The 26634-nt window shown below is 33.7% G+C and overlaps 2 protein-coding genes and 1 pseudogene across 2 annotated transcripts; 2 read left to right on the top strand and 1 right to left on the bottom strand.

Annotated features, from left to right (window-relative positions):
• The first annotated feature begins 10207 nt into the window (after positions 1–10207).
• Positions 10208–18111, top strand: LOC145636196 (ras-related protein RIC2). Its single transcript, XM_081687686.1, has 2 exons — positions 10208–10733; positions 17385–18111. Exons 1-2 carry the CDS (start codon positions 10513–10515, stop codon positions 17815–17817), a joined length of 654 nt encoding a protein of 217 aa, XP_081543812.1. The 5' UTR covers positions 10208–10512; the 3' UTR covers positions 17818–18111.
• Positions 18112–20010: 1899 nt separating this feature from the next.
• Positions 20011–20826, bottom strand: LOC145637106 (peptidyl-prolyl cis-trans isomerase CYP59 pseudogene; annotated as a pseudogene).
• Positions 20827–21772: 946 nt separating this feature from the next.
• LOC145635064 (uncharacterized) lies at positions 21773–24481 on the top strand. Its single transcript, XM_081686358.1, has 3 exons — positions 21773–21890; positions 22530–22574; positions 23262–24481. The coding sequence occupies exon 3, from the start codon at positions 23265–23267 to the stop codon at positions 24252–24254; it is 990 nt and encodes a 329-aa protein (XP_081542484.1). The 5' UTR covers positions 21773–21890; positions 22530–22574; positions 23262–23264; the 3' UTR covers positions 24255–24481.
• The last annotated feature ends 2153 nt before the right edge of the window (positions 24482–26634 follow it).

Genomic DNA, 26634 nt, shown 5'->3' on the forward strand with positions numbered 1-26634 from the left:
ACAAAAGCACGCAATCAGCAAAGCTGAGTACATACAAGCTACAACGTACCAAACCTAGCATGCTCAACTAATTAAAGTAAATAAACATACAACACAAATTCATTAATCAAGACTCCACACTTAAACAATTCAATTGACTCAACATACTTGCTAATCAATTCTAAACACTCGACTCTTTATATTTAATTTAATTAATTTAGTTTGGAGTAAGCAATAGACGAGGTTGTCCAATCCACCAAATCATTTTTGTCCCAAATGACCATTTAAAATAAAAGTTTAGCGCGATGCAAGAATGGGCGCGACTCCATTCTCACAAAGTTAGTCTAGGATCCCATCTAACTTTCATTATAAAATAAAATGTAAATACCAAAAGAGAAGAGGACATGTTGATCAAACAAGCCTCGAAAAGCCACGGGCTACTACCGTGTACCCCAACCCATAATTGTCAATACTCTAGAAGTGCACGCTTTCTAGAGTTTTATTGCTCATCCATGTTTCACTTTACGTGATTACAATTTTAATTAATAGCCGACTCATTCAAGTAAACCATACGTAACAATCATACATCAATGCACTTTTAATCTTGTTTAGGACAATGATGATCACATAACAAATTGACCTTTAATTCCATTAAACTTCCAAATGATCCAAAATTGTTGAACATAGTCAACTCACCTATCCATTCGGCTTAATCCACCTTTACTCAACATACTAACGAGTCATGATTGAGTAATAAATAAAATAAATAACATCCTTGTGGAATAATTTAATAAATTCATTCCACTTAAACCATTCAATTCCAATCCTTTAATAATCCAAATGTGGTTAACAAACCAATCCAATAAAATTATGCTTGTATCAACATTCCATACAAACAATTAATCCAATATAATTCAACATGTTTGCATCCATAATTCCATACAAACATAATCAATTCACCAAAACATGTCTCATAAACATAAGCACATGAATTAATTAAATGTATAACCAAACAATTTTCATCCAAGTGTTCTCTAATCATGAAACTAAGTTCTTTAATTCTTTGGTACCTAAACATGATACTACTTACAACGAAGTAGACATGTACGTACCTCGTGTAAATAATCTTTTGTGCCACTTTACTAACTAGAAATCACCTTCAATAAACTTCTCTCCTAAACCAAACAATAACATCTCAATCAATACCCAATCAATCAAATTTACAGCAACACTAACTTACTTTAAAACCTTCAAAATCCAAATCAAACAATACTTTAAAACCCTCCCTTTAGTTAAAATTAAAGGCTTATATATAGTTCTTTAAATTTTCTTCATAAAAACCTTAAAATACATCATTATACATGAAATTACAGCAAGTTTAAAGTTTAATAAAAATCTTAAAATTATTTAAAAACCTCTAATAATCTCCCTTTTTAATGGGTGATTAAACCCTCTTTATAAAACATCAAAAGTAGTACTTAGGAACTATTTCCAGCACTTAAAACTTCAATAAAAAAAAATATATTTATGCTTAATTAACTTTAAACATAATTAATTTTATTAATCAAACTCAAGGATAATATTTTAAGTATAAAAAACTTCGTTAAAATCAAAAACTGCCCGAAAATCATATTTAAAGGCTGAATTTGGCCACGAGAGGGTGGTGCTCACTACCAAAGGTAGTGAGTCTTTCTTAAAACGTTGTTTCCACATGGAAAACACTACTTTTTTGTCAAAATCGGATGAGTTCAGAACCTGATCGGGATTAAAACGGGATTAATATTAATGAACGGAAATCTTAAAATTAAAACACGAATTTAAGTGTTCAAAACAATCTGGAATTAAGTTAAACTAATTAGTACTAATAATCACCAAAATTTCAAAAAATCATTACTATAAAAGCCCTAAATCAATTGTTCATAAAAACCCTAAAATCATGATTTTCAATAATTAAAAACCCTAGGTTATAAAATTTACAAAATCTGAAAATTATGACACTTATAAAATCTGAAATTATAAAGTTTAATAATCAAAATACAATTTGATACTAATTAAATTAATTTCAAACAATAAAATCAAAACCCATAATCAATAATTATAATTACACAAATTAATAAAACAAAAGAGAAAGAAAATAAGACTAACCTTTTGTGTGGGGAAATTTTTTGGGGATTCATGGGGTATTTATAGGAGAGAATTGTAGGGTAAATAAGAAGATTGGACCTCGTAAAAATAATGGGTCGATTACAAATGGGTTAGGCTTGTGTGATTGGACATAAATTGTAGAATAAAGGTGCATAAAATAATTTGTTCAAATAAATTTCGACCCAGATTAATAATTTGAAACTTTTGAAATTAAATTATGAAAAATAACAAATAAATATTATAAATAAAATAAATTTTCATTTATAAAATATTTAAAAAATACGGGGGATTACAAAGATATACTATCATAGTATCTTAGAGGGAAAGTCTTCCTTCTTTGTATACAAGCACATTCTTGGATGCTTACTCAATTGTATTTGTATATACTACGTACATTTCATCTTACATTGTATTTTTGTAATGTTATAGAAGTATTTTTCTTATTAATTAAGTCATAGAGTATATTGTATAGGTTGGGTGTGAAGTGCTTTCCCATTAATAAATTTTTTATTCAATGACTAATTCAGAATCATGGTGGTTATTAATCTATTGTCGTAATTACAATGTATATTAATTAAGTGATTGAGTACTGTTGCCGACCATAATACCAAAATGGCAAACCTAGAAGAATCAATCTCTAATTAGTTACTAGCACTATTCTTGATTTCTTGGGTCATTTGTACCCATTAAAGAATTTAACTTAACTGACAAATAATGGGTCAACTAGAGTCTAGAGATCACATTGTACACTAATATCTAATTATCTATTCACTCTATTCATTGATTTTATTTTATTTAAATTTATTTTACTCCCTCTTTACTCCTTAATTTCCGGCCAATTAGCCAAATTGGTATAAAAGTTAGCACCCTTGTGATACATTGGTATAAAAATTATCGCCGGTGACATATTGGTATAAAAGTTATTCACCGGCGACATATTAGTATGAAAGTTAACAAATTGCGACAAACTGGTATAAAAATTAACAAGCTGTGACATTTCACCCTTCTTTTCTTGCCGAATGAGTTTTTTTTTTTAATAAATTTGTTGTTAATTCTCGTTTTATGATAAATAATTCTCTCCTGCCTTCATGCTCATTCACCTAAGATAATCGATAAATAATAACAAAAAAAATCTCAAAAAATGAATGGAAATAGAAATTTTTATAAGTTAGTGTCTCAAAAGTGAAAATTGTCATGTAATAAGTTATGATATTTATAAAGTTGGGAGAAAATATATTTATATAAAATTGAATATTTGGAACAAAAAAGCTCAATATAATCTTGAAAGTATTTAATCAAAGAGTTTGATCTGGTAATTTTTCTTGATTAATTCTTCTGCATAATCTAGAATATTTCTCTATATTTTCCTTTTTTTTTTCTCTCTTATTTTTTTTTATTTTTTTTTATTCTTTAACTTTTTTGGGGGCTTTTAATAGTTTCCAAAAATAAATATTTAAAGCAAAAAAAAGGTAAAGGAAAACAATAGATTTAAGCTACAACAAATAAGAATTATCTTTTGTACAATATATGCTTATTATTCTAAGAAGAAAAAGGGTTAAATGTCATCACTAATAAACTTTTATACCAATATGTCATCACATGGTAACTTTTATACCAAAACGTCACCGGTGACTAACTTTTATGTCAATCTGTCACAACTTGCTAACTTTTATACCAATTTGTCGCCGGAGATAATTTTTATACCAATATGTCACAAGGGTGCTAAGTTTTATACCAATTTGGCTAATTGGCCCCTTAATTTCCCTTCCCCCTCTCAATTGAGTTATGTTTGGGGTACTAAAATGACTCTTATTTTGGATCTTTCATTATATAGGTCTAACTAATTCAAAAAAGTCTTTTTGTTCTTAAAGTCTAAAGTTACTCACGCTCAACTCCAATGTCCAAGGCTTTACACTTTTTCAAGATATTTACAAATATATATTCTTAGAATTTATCGTACTTGCACTATCATTCAATATTCTCTCTAGTATTTTCTTCACGTCCTAAGTTAGGTATTGGAGGAGGTAACTCAGATAGACACACCCCCGAGACTAGTTAACATGTTACCTTATGTAGGTATATATTTTCGGTTCAATAAACCAAGCTCATCTTTAGTGGCCTACTACTATTGAAAGGTCTAAGGCTAAACCATATTATTTTTACACGAAATAAGTTGCATGTGTTTTTGTCTAAAGATACAATAGTGCACGAAATAAGTCTAGGTCATAAGACTAGCTAGTTATGGATTTTAAATGGTCACTAATTAGTTGGAGATTGGTTTAGGTGGATTGTTAGTTATTTCCATGCACAAATAATCTATACTAGCTAGTTATAACGGTGGCCATTTAATATCTAGAATCTTTATAGTTTATACTTCTTCAAATTAGTTGATGGTTGAAAGTTAACACCAAATCAAAGTTAATGTTATGATACATTTAAACGTTTATTATCGTGTGATTAAATTGATTAATTAATGACATGATTGTTCTCTTTTGTATTTATGTAACAAGTTGAGACCTTTAAACCATACTTGGAGATGAATTGAAAGAAGTAATCTAGTTTGGTTGATTATCACTCTTTAATTTCTAGTTAAGATATAGTTTTTAGAAATTTATTTCCTTGATGCCCACAGTTTGATGGTTGTTTTGGATCGATTCCCACTATCTATCTACTCCTTCGAAAATTAACTTATTTTCAAATCAAGCATTAATTTAACTTTATAGTCATATTAGCAACTTCTAAACCTCAAACTAGCTCTTATCTTCGATTTAATTTGCTCTCAATTTATTGCTTTTGGTGTCTAATAGTTAGATTTTGTGAAAAAAAAAAAAAAACCCTCTTGTCAAATACGGAGTAATAAGATAGAAAAAGAAAACAACTTAGGAATTCTAACCATAATATAACGTTTTTATTATTCGTAAATTTTTATTTTATATTTATATAAAATAAATTATGCAAGTATAATGATATGAAAACTTTGAAATAAGTTTTCTATATATGATCGTTTTGTAATATTTACTAATTTTAAGTTGAAATAATAATGTTCTAACTTGTGCTAGATATAGCATATATAAAAGTTCATAAATTTCAGTCATGATAGTGTCATGTCCTAATTGCCTACTCACCCTATACCTATTTTCTATCAATTTGATAATATCATATTCTCATTTCTAAGTAAAATAGTGGACGTATATAATTTCAAAATTAAAATAGACAGGGAGTTAGGATATAGCCTTCACTTACGTCGATTAATAATTAAAATAATTCAAGATGTGACAAACTTTTTTGAAGGACACAGATGAGATTTGATATCAAATTATAGACATCATCAAAATAGTTTAACCATCTATAATAATCAATATCTACACTTATTAATTTTTTTATTTTTATTTTTTCAAATAAAGAGCATAGTAAGCAAATTAATTTACGTTGCTCTCCAAATCAAGAAAAATAAAAAAGACTAACTGTAGGACAATTGACATATATACCATCACGCTTAGATAATTAGTCATTGGATGCCTAATTGATTGGGGTCCATCAAATGGATATTAAAAGCCTAATCAATCAATAATAATAATATTACAATCAATAAGATTGTACTAATGACCATATGAGGTTGTGAGAAGTATAGAGTCACCTGAATTAGGTATGGGAGTATGACCCTTTATTGGTGTCTTATAATAGTACAAACCCTTAAACTACATGTCTACATGTATTAATTTATTTTTAAATTTATTTATACTCCGTATTTTTAATGTATGCAGAAATAGACTAACTCGAGGTATTAGAAAGGAAAATCCGTCAAATAAGCCACATGAAATTTGATCCCTAAACCACAAGGATATAAAGGCGGCAGTCAATATCACTTGAGAGGAGAGAGAGAGAGATATTAGGAAAATCCGGTCTTTGAAACTTGATCCTTAGAACACAGGATTTTGGTATAGGAAGCGATATTAGACACTAATCCACGCCCATTGAGACAACTTAACTAAGTTTTAATAGTATCTAGATTAGAAACTATTTCACTATCCCAACCTTTTTTTAGGTGGATTGTTAAACACCGTCATAAAAAATATCACAAGCGTCAACCATGCCCTTACTACATCATAACCCCTTGTCCTTTCAAGCAACCCATCACCCCTTTCGACCGGCAACGACCACCACCCCGACCGGCGACCCACTACATCTATCCCCTCAATAACAACCCACCACCTTCCCTTGCCGGCGGAAGGTGGTGTTTTTTGTAAAAAAAAAAAAAAATTCCGGCAACCGGAGCCCATTACCATGCACGGTAACCAGTTTCAGGCTCCAATTGGCGCGGTTGCTGGAATTTTTTTTTTTTTTTTTTTTTAAAAAAACACCTTCCATTGCCACTTGGGAAGGTGGTGGGTAGTCATTGAGAGGGATGTGGTCGTCGCCTGTCAGGGCGCGGTGGTGGTTGTCGCCAGTCAAGGTGTTGGTGGTTGTCACCGGTTTGGATGGTGGTAGTGGTCGTCGCTAGTCAACTGGGTGATAGTACGGTGGTCGTCACCGATTAGGAAGATGGTGCCAAGGTTTTAGTGATTGGTGGCAAGAGGATAGATAGAGGTGATTGAAGTACTAAGAGCATGGTTGTCTATTCACAATTTCACACTACATGTGTAATGATTTTGATCATTTTTTATGGTGGTATATAACACCTATATCTTGTAAGCCTTTAAAAAAAAAAAAAAAAAAATCGTTAACGGTATTTACTACTTCGTATTTAGCAATTCACTTATTTTGTATGGTAAGGAGACGAGAATCCACCTTAAACCAAAAAGTGTCCTACAAAATAACATGCTCAAAACTTGACTACCCACGTCCTGTATAATCATTGATAGCAGCCAGCCATACACGTCTTTATCATAACAAAGTCCTTTTAATAATTCCCCCCATTACATATATATCCATCCATACACACCCCTCCAATTTCCTGTCTCCTTCTCAATCTCAAGAATCTCAATTATATTCCCCCCAAAATAATTATAATATTGTCATTAACAATATATATTTCTTAATGCCTTAATTAAAAACTAGGAATATATATATGTTTCCATATTACATTATTACACACTATATTAATGTCAATAATCTATGAAGTAGAAGAAGAGGCTTCAACTTCTTCAACATCAAACTCAACTCCAAAATGTGGTGGTATGAAAGTTCAACTGGTTTCGAAATCAAAAAGTGAGAGACTCCTAGAGAAGTACTTCGACGCATTCGAGTTCGAGTTCGATTACGAGCAGAGTGGTATATGGTCTCCTCCTATAAGGCGAACCGCGTACGTCGGTTCGCCAGGAAGGATGTTTACCGAGCAAGAAATGATGGATAGACTTAAAAGTGTTTTGGAAGGTAGAAATGGTAGTTGTAGAAGAAGTGGTTCTGCTTGTTTAGATGTTTGGGGTTGTATTTCTTCTTTGTTTACAACATTCCAAAAAAGGGTTAAGAGAAGAAAAGAAATTACATTTGGTATGTGAAAATTTTAATTATAATGTCTTTTTTCTTTAATATTTTACTTTTTTTAGGTATGTAAATTTGTGTAGAGAAATTTGGTAAGCTAAGTTTAGATCCTTAATTAAGGTTTATTATTCTTCATATTATTGAAAATATATATGGTTTATTGTTATTATTAATCCCATTGATTAATAATTAAACTAGGATGTATATTTTTTTTTTTTTTGAAATAATTGAATATATGATTTATTGTTATTATTAATTCCATTGATTAATAATTAAACTAGGATGTATATTTTTTTTTTAATTTTTGAAATAATTGAATATATGATTTATTGTTATTATTACATATATTCTTCTTGATTTCATTCCTTAATATTTAATCTAGGATGTAAAATTTTTATTTTAAATTTCTGAAATTATTGGATATTTAGTTTATTTTATTCTTGAATTCATTGTAATTCAATTGTAAAAGTTTCAATATTATTCATGAGGATAGATGATTTTATTTTATTTTATTTCTTATTGGGATGAATTTTTTTTTTTTTTTTTAATTGGTATGATTTTTTTTATTTTTTTTTTATTGGGATGAATTTATTTTCTACTAAAAATGCATGTGAATGGTGGAATATGGTGAAAGCAGGAGGTAAAAGTTAATGATGTACGGAAATAAGAAGTGAATTATGATAAATATGAAATATCAGTATTATTAAATGAGAAGCCTGCATTTATTGACTTATTGGGGATAAAGATGAGGTCCTTATTATTTTGTTAGAAGGAATTGAAAGAGATGTTTCTTTGTTACAAGAATAGTGGTAACGTTTTCATTTTTACCTTGCTTTTGTTCACTTGATCTTTAGCCAAAAAGGCATTCAGTAGCTATATTTGTACATGAAAAAGCTCAATCAAGGAAAACAACAAACAAAAAGGTTTTTCAGCCAATGCCTTTTTTTAAAGTTTTAACTGGGTAAAACTGATCTCGTGATCTGTAACACTATAGTAATTTGATTTTGTCTTGAAATGAATTTGATTGGACACACAGATTTGGATTGTGCTCTAGTCAATTTTTTTTTTTTTTTTTTTTTTTTTTTTTTTTTTTTTTTTAAAAAAAGGTTTTAACTAAAGGCTAAAAAGTAAAATTATGTGTATACATTGAGTGAATTTGGGATTGATCAACTCGAAGAAGTTGGTCTACTTCGTAATAATTTCAGTTTAAACAAGTTCAAATGAAAGTAAAACTACTTTTATAATGACGGTTAATTAACTTCTCGAAATTTCAAAAAAAAGTACTCCATAATTAATAATAATAGTAAACCAATTGTAAACCAATGCCCTAAGTTGAATTCAATTGATTGACTTGCCAATCATCACCCTATGAATCCTAATACGATTTTAATGACTTTTCGTCTTTAAGTGTTATAATTTTTTTTTTAAAAAAAAAAAAAAGTAATCTTGTAATCATTACAATTTTTTTTTATCAAACAAATCACACCCATGTAAACTTTATTTTATTTAACAATTCCCTAAAAGTAACAAGATTCAAAATGATATGAATTAGACCTTAATTTCCAAAACAAAGTGTATTAACTTTAGTCTAAATGGCGTAGCCCAAAAATAGATATCATGTACTACATCGTTTTAGCCTAGAATCCTAAGACCAAATGAAACCATCCATCAATCACCAAAATACAAACCAAACCAAATTTCCCTGATAGTTAAGTGAATTCGATATGAACAACCAGAGATTGCACTACTATGAGCCTATGAGGTACAAGTTCAATAATCATCGATAAAGTAAGGACAATAATAACTACTCTGTATATATTAAAGATATATTTTTGTAATTTAATGACACGTGTCATCTTTCGGCTATTATTTATTTTTTATAGTATGATTTATTCTTTTAATTAAGGAGGTAACATAAATCTTTTTATATTTTGGGTGAAAGAGAAGGTTCAAACCCCCTCCCCCAAATAAAGCACACACACACACAAAGAAAACCACAGTACGCAACTCAAACACACATGGTCACACCCTTGCCATAAAGGTTTTCCGCTAGAAGAAAACTAATATTAGGAACTAATCTTGGTCAAGCCACACTCTAAAATCCTCCAATAAAATAGCATGAAGGTTCTTGAGATCGCCTCTGAAACAACCAAACTCTTATTTGTAAATACCTAACCCCTAATTAACCAATCAGTCACCACCATGGTTAAGGTAAATAGGTAACATTAAATTTATTACTAATATCCTTCGGATATGTAAAGAACGCTTAATATATCTAAGGGTCAATCGATTCGATAAGACAAAATCTATTAACGAAAGGATCACCGTATAATTACTAATTATATCTTAAGGTTACAATGTGTAATTTTCAAAAAGAGAGACACAAGTGCACAACGTGGCTTGAAAAACGCAATATTAGAGGGTCATTACGTAAAATTTCTCAAACTCTCAATTGAATAAATTCAAATATTGACTTCCATGTACGTAAATAAATTTTGAAAGTAGGTGATAACTCAGTTAGTTATAGTTTTCCTCCCGATTTCAGGGGTCCATGTGGACCGGGGTGTATTGCAAAAGTAATGGGGTCCAATCGTGGAAACCTCAAGTAGTCCAACCCAGTAGACTGCAGTCTCATCGCGGCGATCCAGCGCGATAATTTAGCGTCCGAAAGTAGTAACGCGGGTTATCTTCACCATTATTCAAAGTCCTAACTTTCCAATTTCACCCTTTTACGTTCACATACTTTTTACAATTTTGAAACACCCACTTTTTTTTGCTTTTCTTTACTACACCCAGAAAATAAAAAAGGGGATTTCAAATTTTGAACTTCAAATTCTCCCAATTTTCTCCCATTAAACAATCGAATTGAGCAAAAAAGGGAAAAAATCTAAGTGGGTATTTGCAGAAATGTCGGGTTACAGAGCAGAAGATGACTATGATTACCTCTTTAAGGTTGTTTTGATTGGAGATTCTGGTGTTGGGAAGTCCAATTTGCTTTCGAGATTTACTAGGAATGAGTTTAGTCTCGAGTCTAAATCCACCATTGGTGTTGAGTTCGCTACTCGGAGCTTGAATGTTGATAGCAAGGTTATTAAAGCTCAGATTTGGGATACTGCTGGACAAGAAAGGTGACATTTCTTATGTAATTTGGTAATTTTTGTTCTAAATTTGTGTTAATTTTTCTGGGTTTTGCTTCAATTTGAAGATCTTGTCATAGATTTTGCTTAGAATTGTGATTTTGAGTGTAGTTTGTTATCTGCTTAAATTTTGGCACAATTTATGTAGTTTTATGGATTTTTTGATAATGGGTATTGTTAATTTTGTTAATGATTTCATGTTTTTGTTGTGGGTAATTTACTATGGAATTGATAGATCTGATTTGATCTGAGTAGTATGTTGGATAGTAGTATTGGATTGAAGTTTGCTTTGGAGGAAGTCTGACTTCCTGGGATGGAATTATGTTAACATTTTGATATATGTGATGATACTGCGTTTGATTTCATCATAGGTTTTTGGAGTTGCAAAATTGTAACCTTGCTGCTGTTTGTTTGGAGATTTTTAGTTCTATGGTAGCTGATATTGTGTGAGATCTATATTTCAGTATTAGTTTTTATTATGAAATGGCTGAAGAGAATGCTGATTCCTCTTTTGTGTTTCGCAGTTGGATACTAGTGTCCAATGTTTGTTTGTGTTTAGACTTGGTCACTTTGCAAAAACTTAGTTAATTAATTTTCTCCAAAATTAAGTGTTAAAGTGTTTATGATCATGTTGGAGTGTATCCGACATTAGACTTTGTGGTTAACAAATATGAATTACATAGCTGTTGTTATCATCATCTTAAACCGGAGTTGAAAATTGGTAAAATCAGATACACTCAAAAGCTCTTATGATTTTAATCAAAATACTCATTCATTCAATCCCGAATGTTTAGATGAAGTTCAAAAGCTAGTGTCGTTTAAACATTTTCAATATACAGAGATTAGACGCTTATTGATGCCCTTTGTCTGTATTCAATATTCTTGATTTGTTTATCTAGTTTCTTGTTCTAAGAACCCCATATGTGGTTATTTTAGTGAAGTTGGAGTGCTTGAATATAGTTCATAGTAGTCAAAATTTCTCCTAAGGGAAAGTGTTGGTAATTTGTTGGGTAGCATATCTTTCGTATCTGCACTAATGAGTCTTTTCATGGTCTTTAACTGTAAGAACTCTGCATGCAAGATTTAGATGTCTTGTATATGGTTGTGGAGTGACTTGTATACAAAGTAGATGCTGTTACTTTGTTCTGATTTAGAATAACGGTAGCTTCTGTAAGTAGATTAATTATAAAAATTATTGGAAGTTTAATTGACCTTTTGTAATACTGCAAGGTCCGCTGTCTGAATATGCTTGTTTTTGTATAATCCTAGTTGCAAATTTTGCTAATGATCAATGCTGCACTATTATCCTCTGTTGCCTGACTTGCCTCTAGCCCTCTATTGCTTGAAATATGTGGTGTTATTATAATGATCTTTCTTGAATTGAATTTTAAAGGATCTACAAATTCTTAACATTGAGAACAATTGTTGATATAGATGAAATAATTTTGGTCAGCTAGTTGGAAGATTGAGTGGGTTACCTCTTGTTTTATAATATTTCATGTATGTGTTCTAGTTGGAGATTTGTTTGATGGAAAAAGAGGGGGGGGGGGGGGGGGGGGGGGAGGAGGCCTACCCGATTGAGATCCTTAAGGGGAGAAGTGGAGGACGTCTTACTGGTCTTTACTACAGCAACAAAAAAGATATGTGGTGGATAGCATGAATCACTATAAGGATTCGTTCGTGAAAAATGGAACAAAGAAGGAAAAGTGATAAAGGGAGAGTGGATGAAAAACAAGAAAAAACACAACAAGCAAAAAAAAAGAGCAATGTAAAGTGAAAACCCAAAAAGCTATTAACGTAAAATTTGAGAAAGTTTTCTAAAAGATGGTTAAGGGAAGAGAGGAATTAAAGCACTTAGAGTTTGAGTACACCTTAACAATGGAAAGTAAGTACGTAGTATATATATTTGATGTCATGAGATATTGACGGCGTGTATTTTCTGATTTTCTCCCTCCACTATGCCCTATCAAACACCATATTTTCCTTATCCCCAATGTTCAAAGTTTTCTTAGATCTTCTCCTACCCCTTACAATCTTATCACTTTGCCACTCTTCAAGCATTCTTACAATCTTACCACAGCGACTTAATCTCCATCTCACATAACCAAACCACACTGGGTGGTTCTTCCTACTTCCTCCATTCTCATTCTTTTTTTATTGCACCATGAGGGATTTCACGCTTGCCAATGTATTTTTTTAGCTATTAATATCTTCAATTATTGTAAAAATTATAAAAATTTGATATTTGAAATGAATATTTCGAGACGAATCTAATTAGATCCCATATGACTATATTTTTCCGAATGAGTAAATCACAAATGATGGTCAAAGAAGATTACGTGAATAGTGTAAAAGTCCTAATGGTGTAATAAAATAAAAACGGAGGAAGTATTCTCAATAGATGTAGCCCTCCCCCCCCCCCCCCCCCCCCCCCCCTCCCCCCTTTTTTCCCTCCTAATTACCTTCATCTTGTTCGAGCTTAGTTCATGAATATGTTCATTTGTATTTTAGGTTAATTATTGAGCTGTATTTGTCTCTTAAAAAGTGAATTTATTTTTTTTATACAGTATATACCTTTTTATGCATCAATTTAATTTAAACCAAAGTTGCTTTTTTTTTTTTTTTTTTTTTTTTTTTTTTTCTCTCTAAAAAGGTTTTTCTTATCTCTTTGTTGAAAATTATGACCAACTTTCCATTTGGACATAAAAGCTTTAATTTCCTATAAAAGGTCAAAGATTTTCTAAAAGGAAAAATTGCCCGGAATAATCCAACCTTTGCCTCATCTGCCCAAAATAATCCCACCTTTAGATTATTTTTTAATAATCCGACCTTTATAGCTCTTCCGTTACCAATGGTCCCAAATGACTAGAAACCGGCTAAACAGGTTACCATTTGTGACTTCTGATTAAGTTGCACACGTGTCACCACGTGATTGGTAAAAAATAAATTAAAAAAAGAAGATAAAAATTGAATTTTTTTTTTTAAAAAATAGAACCCACAGCCACTTTCCCCGGTAGACCCACCACCGAAACCAGACCACCTCTACCCAGCCTACCCACCGTTGCGAATTGTACCAGCTTGGATTCGAACCGGTGTTCTTCGTCAGACATAGCTAGTTGTTCTCCTTCTTGTTGAAAAAGCAAAAATGGAGGAGAGCGAAAATGGAGAAAACCTAGCAAATGAAGAAAGAGGTGTGCGTGAAATGAAAGATAAGAGAGAGAGAGTGTTTATATAGGGATTCACATCAGTGTGCGATGATTTTGGCGAAGTGGCGATCAGGCGATGTAAGGGGAAGGAAGGGATTTTGGGACTGAAGAAGGAAGTAGGTGGGGTTGCTAATGGGTGGGCTGGTTTAGGGAGTTGGTTTCGGTGGTTGGTGGTTGCCGGTTGAGGGAGGGGTTGGCAGGGAAGGGGGAGGGGAATTGGTGGCTGGAATCGGGAAGGGGAAGGGAGACGGAGATCGTGGCCGGAATTGGGTAGGTTCCAGTGGTTGGGGCTGCCAAGATCTGTTTTTTTTTTTTTTTTAAATTTTTTTAACCAATCATAGGCTAACACGTGTCTTGTAACTTGTAATAACAAGTTAGATGACCGGTTGGGACCATTTAAAGCAGAAGAGCTATAAAGGTCGGATTATTAAAAAATAATCGAAAGGTGGGATTATTTTGGGCGGATGAGGCAAAGGTCTGATTATTTCGGGCAATTTTTCCTTTCTAAAATGCCTTAGATTTATTTTTTTTTATTTTTTTGACTTCAAACAAGGTTTTATGAATTAAAATTGAACATGATAAAACTTACAAATTACAATAGCTACAAGCAAACTTAAAAGACCTTTTCATAAAGACTAACAAGCTAAACAATAATTATTCAAGCTAGGCACATTTACTTATTGAGATTCAAATTTATGTCCTAGCATGTTTATTAACTTAACATGCAAAGTTTGATTGGTGCTTGTTTAGGAGTAGTTCGTGAACATTTTAGCTCAATTGCACTTTTAGGCAGTGGTAGCAAATGAGGTATTCGAGATGCAAGGTTGAAATGTTGAATATCTGTTGGTTGCAAAGGTGCTTTTTCTTTAGGATGACAAAATTGTGATATTATTAAGGTCAAAGCTTGAGAGATCAGGAATAAACATCCAGAATTTTCCTATTAGTTGCATTATACTATATTAATTATTAATGATGGGGGGCTTGGTTGCTTGTCAGAATGAAAGGCTCTTTTTTTTTTTATTTTATTTTTTTTTTATTTTTTTTTTGTGATATACTGTTTCTAATGGTTTATGTTTTCTTTAGTATTTGTGGTCCTTGTCTGAGGGTTGAACATTTCAGATGGGATTGAAGAGCCAATGGTTGGTTTTATATCCCACTCTCTTTCTATAATCTGAAATGAAGTATAAACAAGAGTTTGTTGTTTAATTTGTTCTTTTACGGACAAATTGTTCTTGTACGGACTGATTGTTTTAGAAAAAAATGTGAAAAATTAGGTAACAAAGGGCTAGCTCTGTAATTATGAATGGTTCCGACTTGCATGGTTGTTTTACATTTATAATCTTTCTTAGAGAATAAGGACTAAGCTCATGGATACCGTCTTTACATTTATCTATTTTGGTCATTAGCACCACCTTTTCACCCCTTTTTATCAAGGTTTCCAGTTGAAGTTTAGAAGCCCTCTGCACAGTGGTCAGTTCTGCTTCTGCACGGCTAATCTGGAGTCTTGTTGAACAAGCTATATGACTTAAGATTTACCTTACGTTGTTATGGAAGCAATTAATCTGTGTGTTATTGTAGATCTTGCATATATTTTATTGGTTTTAAAACATGATCTTGGTCCATTTCTTGTGGGTTTAATATTGCTACGTTGGTAGACTTTCCTTTATATTGTTTAAAAACTTCCATAATCCACTTTGTCTTTACAAGCCAGCCAACCCTTCTGCATATCAGTCAGAAAGTTTGTGTCAAATCCTCATGCTCTCTTACTGTTCTTATATTTTAGTTTATCAAACCTGCTCCCATTGCCCTTTTCTGTGTGGACAACCTGTTCTATGAAGTAAAATTCCCAAGAAACACCGAAAGGAAGCAAGGTAGGCTGCTCACCACCAATTTATTTCCCAAATAATTCTGTAATTCTTCTATTAATACAAAATCCAAAGGATGCCCAGGCACCTGAATTTCCAAATGAATTTCCTTATTCCCTCAAGAGCTAACTGCTAACATTGGTCAAAATACAAATAAGATGGCTATTAGTCTTATTATGCAGACTTTTGTTATAATTTTATAGTAGTGCTGCTAGAGTGGAATTTAGTTGCAACCAAAAGTCCATTTTAAGTGAATTCATTCCTCCCCCTTTTTTTTTTGTTTTGGAAGGAGAAAAGTGTGTGTGTGTGTGTGTGTGTAATAGGTCTTGCTTCCTTAAATTGAGTTTGCTGTCACTATGCTTTCGTGATTCCGTATGTACTTATGCAATATGTAGCATCAATAGCGCACTTTCTTTTCTCTTGCTTTAGGAAAGTGTAATACTGGGGATTCTACTCTTAATAAAATAATTGAAACTTTAATTCGGGAACGGCGGAACAGCCCGCCGTCATATAGTTGGACCGTGTGTGTGTGTGTGTGTGCGCGCGTGTGTGCACGGGCGGGCGCACGCGTGTATGTACGTGTGCGGGTTAAAAAAAATCATTTTCATAAAATGTTTCAAGATACCTGAAATTTATATGGGAAATGGAGGGGACAATAAGTAGTATCGTAAAGGGTATTTTGGACAAATCGGCAAATCATGACAAATCTTTTGTTGTGAGGATACAACTATACAAGCAATGTGTCTTTTATATAGAACAAAAGGTGTAAAGTTTTCTTCTACCTCTTAGAATGTTCCTTTCTTCAGTATGGCTTGGTTTTATTGCGTTTATCCTCTCATTATTAGTTTTAATAATTACTCACAAATTCTTGCTGTTGCACTGTGATACACTGCTACTACTGAAGTTTCTTTTGATGTGCATTTGCTTAGTTTCTCATTAAATTTATACTATCATCTTATTTTTGCCTCTTTGGCAAGATGTTCAGGCTACTCTTTAGTTCCTTGTTTCTAACGTAGTTTATATCATTGCGCTTGTTACTATTTCCTATTGTAGCTGCAAACTTGTTAATTTGCTTGATTCATTCATTGTGTTGTGGGATTGACTTTCTTTGAGAGTTGACACTCTTGAACTTGGATTCTAACAGCCTTAGCTAAAATTCAACCATAATCATCAAGTTATTGTGTGAATGTGGATAATACCATTCGGCAAATTGCTATTTTATCATACATTGTGCAATGATCTTGTTATTAGGTACAATCTCCGTCCAGAATAAATAGCACATTGTTCTATCAGTTCTTGATTGTGGCAATAATACAACATTGCATCGTTTTCACTCTCTACATTTGCACAATCTTAGTGAGGGTATATTGTAAGGCCATTTACAAACTATTACTATATGCAGAAATGTAATGATATTTCCTAACTTGTATAGTATATGTAATTAAAATATTCTGACACGAGGGGTTTCTAAAGTGTGCTTCTGTTCTGTGTTTAGAACTGTTTGGTGTGAATAGGGTATCTATATTTTAACATTTGAATTGATTTGAATTGGTTTGACCCCTTTTTTTTAGGTATCGGGCAATTACCAGTGCATACTACCGAGGAGCGGTTGGTGCACTTCTTGTGTACGATGTGACTAGGCATGCTACATTTGAGAGCGTGGAGAGGTGGTTAAAGGAGCTAAGGGATCACACAGATCCCAACATTGTAGTGATGCTTATTGGAAACAAATCAGACCTTCGTCACCTTGTTGCAGTACAAATGGAGGATGGGAAAACATTCGCTGAAAAGGAGTCCCTTTATTTCATGGAGACTTCTGCATTGGAAGCAACCAACGTAGAGAACGCCTTCACAGAAGTTCTTACTCAGATTTACCGAATTGTCAGCAAGAAGGCTATGGAGGCTGGTGAGGATGCAAATGGCTCATCTATCCCTGCTGGTGAGAAGATAGACATTGGCAAAGAAGTGTCTGCCGTGAAGAAGGGTGGTTGCTGCTCCAGTTAAGGGGCTTGCTTATTCATATCTAGATTTCATTAGATTGGTTGAGGCGCAGATATGCAGCTGGGTTGTTGATGCTGCACAGTTTTTCTATACACCCTGATATGTATAATTTTCTGAGATGTTCCCATCTTTAGGAGTTAGAGGATCATTACTTTATTTCATTTTTCCTAAAAGAGTTCTCTTAGACATTATTTGTTCACTGAAATACTTGTGAATTGTGTTCAGCTGGTTGAATAGAAGGATCATTAGCCAAAATCTTCCAGTAAGCTGTGTAATATAGGAGCCAATTTACTTTCCTTTGCACATCTCGTCTATTAAGGTACATGTTTCTCACAGATGACCAGATGCTGATATTGTATTTGCTGTGTAAAATTTCTTCAATGCTTCAGGCTTCAGGTGGTGAATGGTCGATGATAGCAGCAGGGGCAGTGGATGAAGAGTGAGGCAGGGGAATATAGCCTATGCAGATATTTTTATTGACCCATTCCTTGATTTTTTGCAAACCCCGTAAATATATAATAAAAACTCTTATCGCTAGTAATTTTCAAATTTATTTCAAAACCATTTTAATTTATTGTTTCAAAAAAAAAAAAACAATTTTAATTTAAGTTTTTACAGAAATTATTAAAACTAATTTCATTAGAAATGAAATAATCAAAACATGTGACTGTCATGCAACATTAAATGTGACTGTCATTTACCTTGAGCCCTCTAATTTGATGGTATTTAGTGTTTTGACAGATTTAGATATAGATCATTCCTTTTAGCATGGAGCATTGAAGGTTACCCATAAAGTTGTCTTTTAGGTTACAGTTTGATTAGTGTTTATGGGCTGATGGGCAATTGGGCATATGAAAGGCCTAACAATAACTCAATAAGGCTTTAAAGAAAGTTTATAATGTTCAAAGATTTAGTGTTTTTGGTGCTCTCATAATAGGTGGATCACGCCTATAAAATGTACATTTTGTACAAAAATATGAAATGTCACAAAATATTAACAACTAGGTTAGGTCCTATTTTTAGTATTATTATCAATTCTTAAGTATGGTCTAATTAAAATATTTTACAGTCCATATTTTTCAATATTATTTTTGTTTTAAATCAGGTGAAGCAATTTAAAAGCTGATGTGTTAGGTAAAAAGCACAATCTGTCAAACTCAAACTTGTGCAAACATATAAGCTAGTAAACCATCATACATCAAAGTAGGTGTCACATCTAATGATATTCAACTGCTAACCTAAGATTTTACATCACACTCAATTCCAATATCACAGCAACTCATTTATAAAGAGTAATATATTAAGGTCTTATAAAAGGGAACCCAAATATTAACACTTATCAGAGCCTAGACTCAAGTTTTACATACATGATATTAGCTGCTGCTGGGATGCTTGAATTGATAATGGTTGTTTCGCGATCTCCTAATTCCACGGCTGCCTATCACAATTCAGCTATACAGCTACTATTATTGAGTACTCGATGTCAAGGAAGGAAAACTCTTGAGAATAGCTTTATTAGAATGGTTTACATCTGAAAATCTATTCTAGACTTCACTGCTAATGATGTCATCTGCTGCACTCTGGCTTCCTGAATCAGTAGGGGGTAGCGCGCAGTCAGTTAACCACTTAACTTTATGAAGGACATACAACCTAAACTAAATTTCTTTCTGTTTTTTCTTACCCCAAGCAGAGCAATGAGATGAAACAGCCGTTTATCTCTATCTACTGCGCAGTCAGTAGCACAGCAAGATACAAGCAGAGAGGAGACACTACTAGTGACAAGTATGTTGGGTCAGGATATTAACCGGGTGCAAATAACCTTATCAGCTGTGGAGGAGCATCAAAGTTCAAACTCAGTTGGAGTGATAAAGCTAAGTCTAGGAAGCCGCGGAAAAATAAACATAAAAAACAGCGTGATTGAGAGAAACAGATTTCAGTCAGAAAATATTGATGCAGTATGCAGGCTAACCTGTCAGGCGGCTAGACAGCTGACTGGCCTAATGAGAAAATTGGATTTCAGACAGTAAAACAACTAAGGATTTGGATTTCCTTAATCCACACAATGTCTTACAGTTGCAGATGTTTAGGAGAACAGAAAAGATGCCAATGTATAACATCTCAGTTAAAGGGAAATCAAAACACAATATATCATGACAACTGTACATGTTAAAATCAATATGATTTTCACCAGCACGATTACATCACTCTATTATATATATGATGTCCCATTGTAGGCTTGTGCACAAAGGATCTATGATTCCTCTTTGGTCGAAGTGATCTTGATCGGGTCATCTGATCATTTGAAGAATCATTGGTTCGCGCCCTCTTCAGCCTAAATTTATGCCATTCTTTGTAAGCACTTTGACTAAAATCAACGCGTATCCTCCTATCATCAATCAATGTGCCATCCATGGCGTAGTAAGCTTGTTCACATGCTACTTTACTCTGAAATTCAATGAAACCAAATCCCAAACTATCTCCATTCTTGTCACGAACAATAGTAACCGAATTAATAGCCCCAAAGCGTGAGAATATTGTTTGCAAATCGTCCTCCTCTGTGATCGGATTTAGCCTACACACAAACAACTGATTTTCAGGAGGCTTAGTATCTGCATCAGGGATATCACCTATACACTCAAGTGTAGAGAATAATATCAAGAAACTATCTTGATATTATTCTGAATCATATCTTTGACTAATAAAGATATTTATGGGAAATAGCATCAAATTAGCTTCGTAGTTTTGTGTAACTGATATCTTTGATTTAGAAAGTTCTAAATCAAAGATATCAGTTACACAAAACTACGAAGCTAATTTGATGCTATTTCCCATAAATATCTTTATTAGTCAAAGATATGATTCAGAATAATATCAAGATAGTTTCTTGATATTATTCTCTACATCAAGAACAACAGCTCTGGAGCGTGCTTCCTTTGCTCGAATAACTCGATCGAGTTCATGTGGTGCAAGCCTTTCATCCATAGGCACCCAGTCATCTAGGCTCGACGACATTGTGGTTTTTTTTTTGACTTTTGTGTAATGAGTTAAATACCTCTTCCCTCTTCAATATTTATAGGCTAAAAAAGATAACACATACTACCAAATAAAACTTACCATATTTGCAGAAAAAATAAATAAAAAGTAAATAAAAAACTTTCCATATAACCAGATAATCATATTCTTGTATAACTACGATTTTCTCAAAAAAAAAAAACATAAAATATATATAACTTAAGATTGTACTCCGTATAAGTTTCCTAAAATCACACAATACCAATTTACTATAAACCTATCCTATTAACGGGATAATAAACATACATTAGAGAGCCATGATTTTATACTTATTTTTGAAGAATAGGAGAACCATGTTAATAGGAGTTAAGCATACAAGTAAAGACTAAGTTTTTGCATTTTTCATCTTTTGGGAACTCAACTTACTTTTCCGGCAAAATTTTTAAAAACTCCCTTCAAAATGTTAGTGCCTTTGGTTAAAATGTTAGTCCCTTTGGTTAAGAAAAGTGAGTCCCTTTACATCATTTATAAAAAAAAAAAGAAAAAAAATAATAAAAAACTAGTTTTCAGAATTTCATTTTAAAATCTTATATATTTGTTCACCAATTGTAAGCTACAATCAATTTTTTGGGGGCATTTCCGCATTTGTTTGAGGATTCAAGTAGTAATTTATTGTTTGCTCTTTGTGGCTTTAATTTATCTGTAATCTATAACCTATATAAAACATGCAAAAGTATTCACTGTAGCTGGTGAATAGTTCTTTTGCGTGTTATTACCTAGACGCCCCTGGATTAAATAGAATGCCGAGTTTGCCCTTGTTGTGAATTGCTTTCTGTGTTGCCATGTGTGATGGAAAATCCAGCTGGTGTGCATGTGTTTGTTTGCCTGACAGCTAAGGTGTTGCTTGCTTGTACAGGTAGCTTTGTGTGTTGAATTTCTGATTTAGTCTTGCTTGTTTGCTCTGGTTTGGGTATTTTTGGTGGTTCGTTTGCCGATCCTTTCTGCTCCATGGCCAGGTCTGGAATGGAGTTTTCTTGCTGTGGTTGGAAGTTCCAGAATGGCTGGTATGTTTCTGTTTCTTTCTTTGCTATTTAGCCTTTTAGTATTTTGGTTTGTTTTTTGCATTGGATTGCCTTACTTGGGCGCCACTGCAGTGTCTGTGTCAAAGGGAAAAAAAATAATGCCTTTGATGTCGGTGCGCTTGTTGACCATAGTCTATATATATAGCTTGAGGGTGTTCTTTTCTTTGGACATGGCAAGCGATCCATGCGCAGTAACAGCTTATTTTTGGCGGTGGGTGATCTGAGTTTCCTGTGCGGAGTTGTTGGTGTGAAAGGTGGTACTTTGTTATGGATGATTTTATATTAATTATAGCACAGGATTTGTTTGTTCAGATGGTTTCTGTTCTGGATTTTCTAGCAAAATTGAGCCTTAATTCACTAATAGATTATTATATGTGTTCTGATACAATGACTGATATTGAATATACAATTCTACAATTCTAGCAAATCAATTCCCTACACTTATTTGTTTATGCTGATTGAATGTTCGTGATAGTGGTGTCGGGTTTGCTTTTGTTCTGCACTGTCAAAGAAATGGTGATAATATTGATGGATTCGATTGCTGTGGTAATAGGACTATTGACACATAAATTTGATTTCTTTGCATGTTCTTATTTCGGTTTTTACCTTTTGGCCTCACAGGTTTGCTGCTATCGTTGGTTGTGGTGTTGTTGGACATTTGTTGAGGTATTTTTTCAGCTTTTTAAAAAATGTGTTTGATGGTGGATAGTTAAGACTGTTTTTAGAGATGTGGTGCTTGACTGGTTGGTTAGCTGCATATAATAGTTTTGGGGTTTGTTAATTGAGTAGTTATGTAGTGTATTTTATGTTTGCTTTAAATAGAAATAGTACCTGTTAGCTATTGTATGTAGAGCCAGAGTAATATTTGTTTGGTCGTTTAAATATGGCATAGCTCTTCAGTGTTAGCTAATGATGAAGTGCGGATTAGTGTTCGCCAATACTTAAATTGAGTACACATGGGAGGGGATTTCACATGGAGTGGAACAAAGTTGTACATTTTGTTGGACTAATGGAGTTGCTTTCTATGTATGCCTCTTCAGATTTAGAGTTCCTGTTTGTTATAGTGCACCAATGGCATGATTGTTCTGTGGTGGAGTGTTTGTGATTTTAGGAATATTTATTTACCTGTATGTGTGTTTAGCATAAGATATATGTCCTCTTTTTCTAGATTCTTTATATGATTTGCCTTTGTATCTATTATAGCTTTCCTTTTCTGATTAGATTCTTATTAGTGGAGTTTAGTTTTATTTTTTCCGGTCTGGTGTGCTTAGGGTTTAGTAGTCTTGTTTAGGAGAGAAAGCCCTTTTCTCTTGTTAGATGCTTTGCAGCTGAATATCGTTTTTGCCATTACAGGTTATGGCTAGACGGTCAAACAGAGTTTTTGTCCCTTTCCAGCCTCTTTTGGAAAAGGTTGTTGCTTGGCTGCAGTTCCCTTCGCCTGTTTATGGATTTATAGATGCTGCTAAGAATAATGTCTTTGTGCGAGTTAGTAAGCCAAATTCCCGTGCAAGGTTCATATTCTATGGTGGAGATGCCAGTTCAGTTGAAGAATCTCGTGAAAGAGCGGCACACAAAGCTGTGAAGAGATTGATGTGTCGGTTTAGTGTGCGCGTGTCTGACTTCACTTATGAGCGCATTAAGATGTATCGATTGTGTGTGAAGTTGTATAAGAATAGATGTGCTGAGTTAGTGCAGGACAGAGAAGATTTAAGTCGTATACGTGCAGAATGCAGTACAAGGGAGGATGCGCTGTTTCATGATGTTCATGTGGCATTGGATTATGCACAGTTTTTGGGGGTTTTAGTTAGGAAGACTGGTGTTTCTGTGACTGGCATTGAAACCACTACATTAGAAGGAGATGGCTATATGTCTTGGTTAACGGTGACCTGCCCTCGTAACAGTATTTCCATGGAGTGCATTTTCAGTGATCCTTGTCCTGAAGTGTACATTGCTGAGCAGCGAGTTGCGAAGAAAGCATGTTTCTTTGTAGCTTCTGTTTGCAATCTAGAAATAGTTGATGCTAATTATGGTGCTGCGGCAAAGATTAGTGCAGAATGTTCTTTAATAAGAGAGAAGTATATGGTTTTGAAGGGCCATCTTGAATGCTTGGAGAGTAGTTCAAAGGAGACTGATTCTGTTAATGGATTAGGTACTGATGTATGTGTGACACCGACTGATGAAGCGAATCAGCTTCCAGTTTTAGCCCTCCCACCGAGTCTTCCGTCTAAGCGCAGAATTGATAGGAGCGAGCCCTCTACCAGTGGTGTGGGAATGCAGATTCCTGAAAGTCTTGTTGCTGGTCTGTCTGATTTAGAGGTTGTGTATAAGTGTGCTAGGGTTGAATAACTATGTTTAGTATGGCTATCTGCCTTTTGGATTTAGGTAATTAAGGGTATGTGAGCAGATGGTAGTCTTTTGTTTAGGATATGCTAGACTAATTAGGTGTCTTTTGTTGCTTACCAGTGGATATGAAAAATATATGTAATAGATGGTATGTTGCTGCTGAAATTATGTACTTGAATATTTGTATTGTAATGGTGTTCTTGATCTGACTGTAATGCCACTATGGCCTCTTTTTAATGAATGCAGTTCATTTGTGCTTCAAATTTTAAATATGGCATGTCTGCCTATGGTCTCTTTAACATAAGCTTTTTGAGTTTTGGAATTTCTTGATTCAGTGTTTAAAGTGTTGTTTTTTTTGCCTTTATGGCCTCTTTTACAGAGGCTGTCTATGCTTATTATTGAGCTACGGTTTATGCTTTTTCGCTTTTACGGGTATTACAGATATTGTCAAGAGAAGGTTTTGGAGAGTACTATTACGTTCCAATTCTTCGAGCTTACTTTGCAGTGGTGGCAATGGGTATTGCCTTAGCTGAACTTACTTCCACTTTGTCTTAGTTAATATATCTGTGTTTTCGTACCATTTGCTACCCTGCAGTAATTGGTATATGTTGTATGTTAGATTGTCGTTATGGCATTCCTCGTTTGTCTCGACAAAGCTGTAGCAGATTGAATAGGGCAGCACAAAGAACATCACAGTCAGCGTTTGCTAGGTATACAACTTCATGGGATGTTATCTTACTTATGATATGTATCATTGTGCTTGTAAAGGAAATACCTTTACTTTTATTTGCAGTCCCTCTTTACCAGACACTCAGTGTGTTGCTAAACGGCCTCGAAAAAGTTGCACCTCAGATCGACAAAATAGCATGCAGGAACTTAGTGCTCCACAGCAACATAGGTATACTATATCCATTGAAATAGCTACTTTTGTGCTTAGCTATGCTATTATGCATACAGTAGTATTTAAGTAATTAGTTCAGAATTATTTGTAGGTGTATTATCATCTTTATGCTAGGCATGTGTGCCCATCAAATGGTAAGAGTAGTTAGGATAAGCAGTACCGTGCCTGTGAAAAAAATAACTTGGCCTTTATTAGCAGCCTGTCTTCGCTGGACGTTCAGTGTGGTGCTAGACGTTCTCGACAAGGTCATACCTCAAAGCGGCAAAAATGTATACAGGAGCTAGCACCGCCACTGCTAAACAGGTATACTGGATTTATTTAGGTGGCTTTCTTTGTGCTCATTAGTGCTGTTGTATATGTGGTGTCATCTAGGTGGCTAGGCCAACATTATTTTCTGTCTTTATATTGGTTATCCATTGCTGTTTGATTGTGTTGGATATGGGTCTTTCTATTGCTTATAATGGCTATACTGTGTAACAGTGGTTAGCGCTAGCCATTTTATAGATGCCAGAATGCCTGTCTGAGATAAGTGGTTGTTACTAGCTGTACAGATGGCATGATAGTACAGTATTTGCTTTCCTGCATTATCGTCCAAATGATATAGTAAGACACTATTTGTTTTATGCAGTGGTGCTCCTTCAAAGGTACCTCTCTCTTGTAAAAAGAAGGCTAGACACAGTCATGTAGAAGGTAAATTGGTATACTTATTATGCACCTTGATTTCTTTACTATCGTGATTCATACCACATTACCTATATGCTTGTATTTTCTTATGTTTCTGTTAGATGTCCTTGGTGCTGCTACAGATCGCCAGCTTCCAATTGAACCTTTTAGGCTTTGTTTGCCCGACTTTTGTGGCAAGTGTGGTGCAAAGAAATTTATGTTCGAATCTTTGCATTTCTGTTGTGGGAATGGAGATATTACGATAGCTGCAGCTGATTATCCACATGAGCTTGTTTACTTGTTTACCTCAAGGGATGAAGGTGCTGTGCATTTTCGAAAGTATGCTAGATTATACAATAATCTGTTTGCATTTAGTTCGTTGGGGGGCCATTATTATGCAAGTACTTACAAAGGGATGTACCTATTCAAGCTGCAAGGCCAAATGTATCATTTTGTGCCAGATCTATTGCCTGATGATAGCAATCCTAAGTACTTACAGTTATACTTCTATGATGGTCAGCATGAAGCAGAAAATAGAGTAGGCTGTTTCCCTAAAATAAGAGAAGATGTGGTTAGCATTCTTATGCAGGTATCTGAAAAGAATCCATATGCTACCTTCTTTCGATCTTTACGAGACAGGGCTATTCATGCAGATACAAAAATTGTTCTTAATCGAAGTTCAGTACTTGATCAGCGAGTTTATAACGCTCCTGCTGTTGATGATGTGGCTGTGATCTGGCCAGAAACTTATTCATCAAGGGAAAGTTTGGGTCCTCATATATTAGTCACTGGAAGATCTGATGAATCTCACCGAATTTA

This window comes from Chenopodium album, chromosome 6, assembly GCF_948465745.1.
Source record: "Chenopodium album chromosome 6, dcCheAlbu1.1, whole genome shotgun sequence".
In the NCBI taxonomy this organism is placed as follows: Eukaryota; Viridiplantae; Streptophyta; class Magnoliopsida; order Caryophyllales; family Amaranthaceae; genus Chenopodium; species Chenopodium album.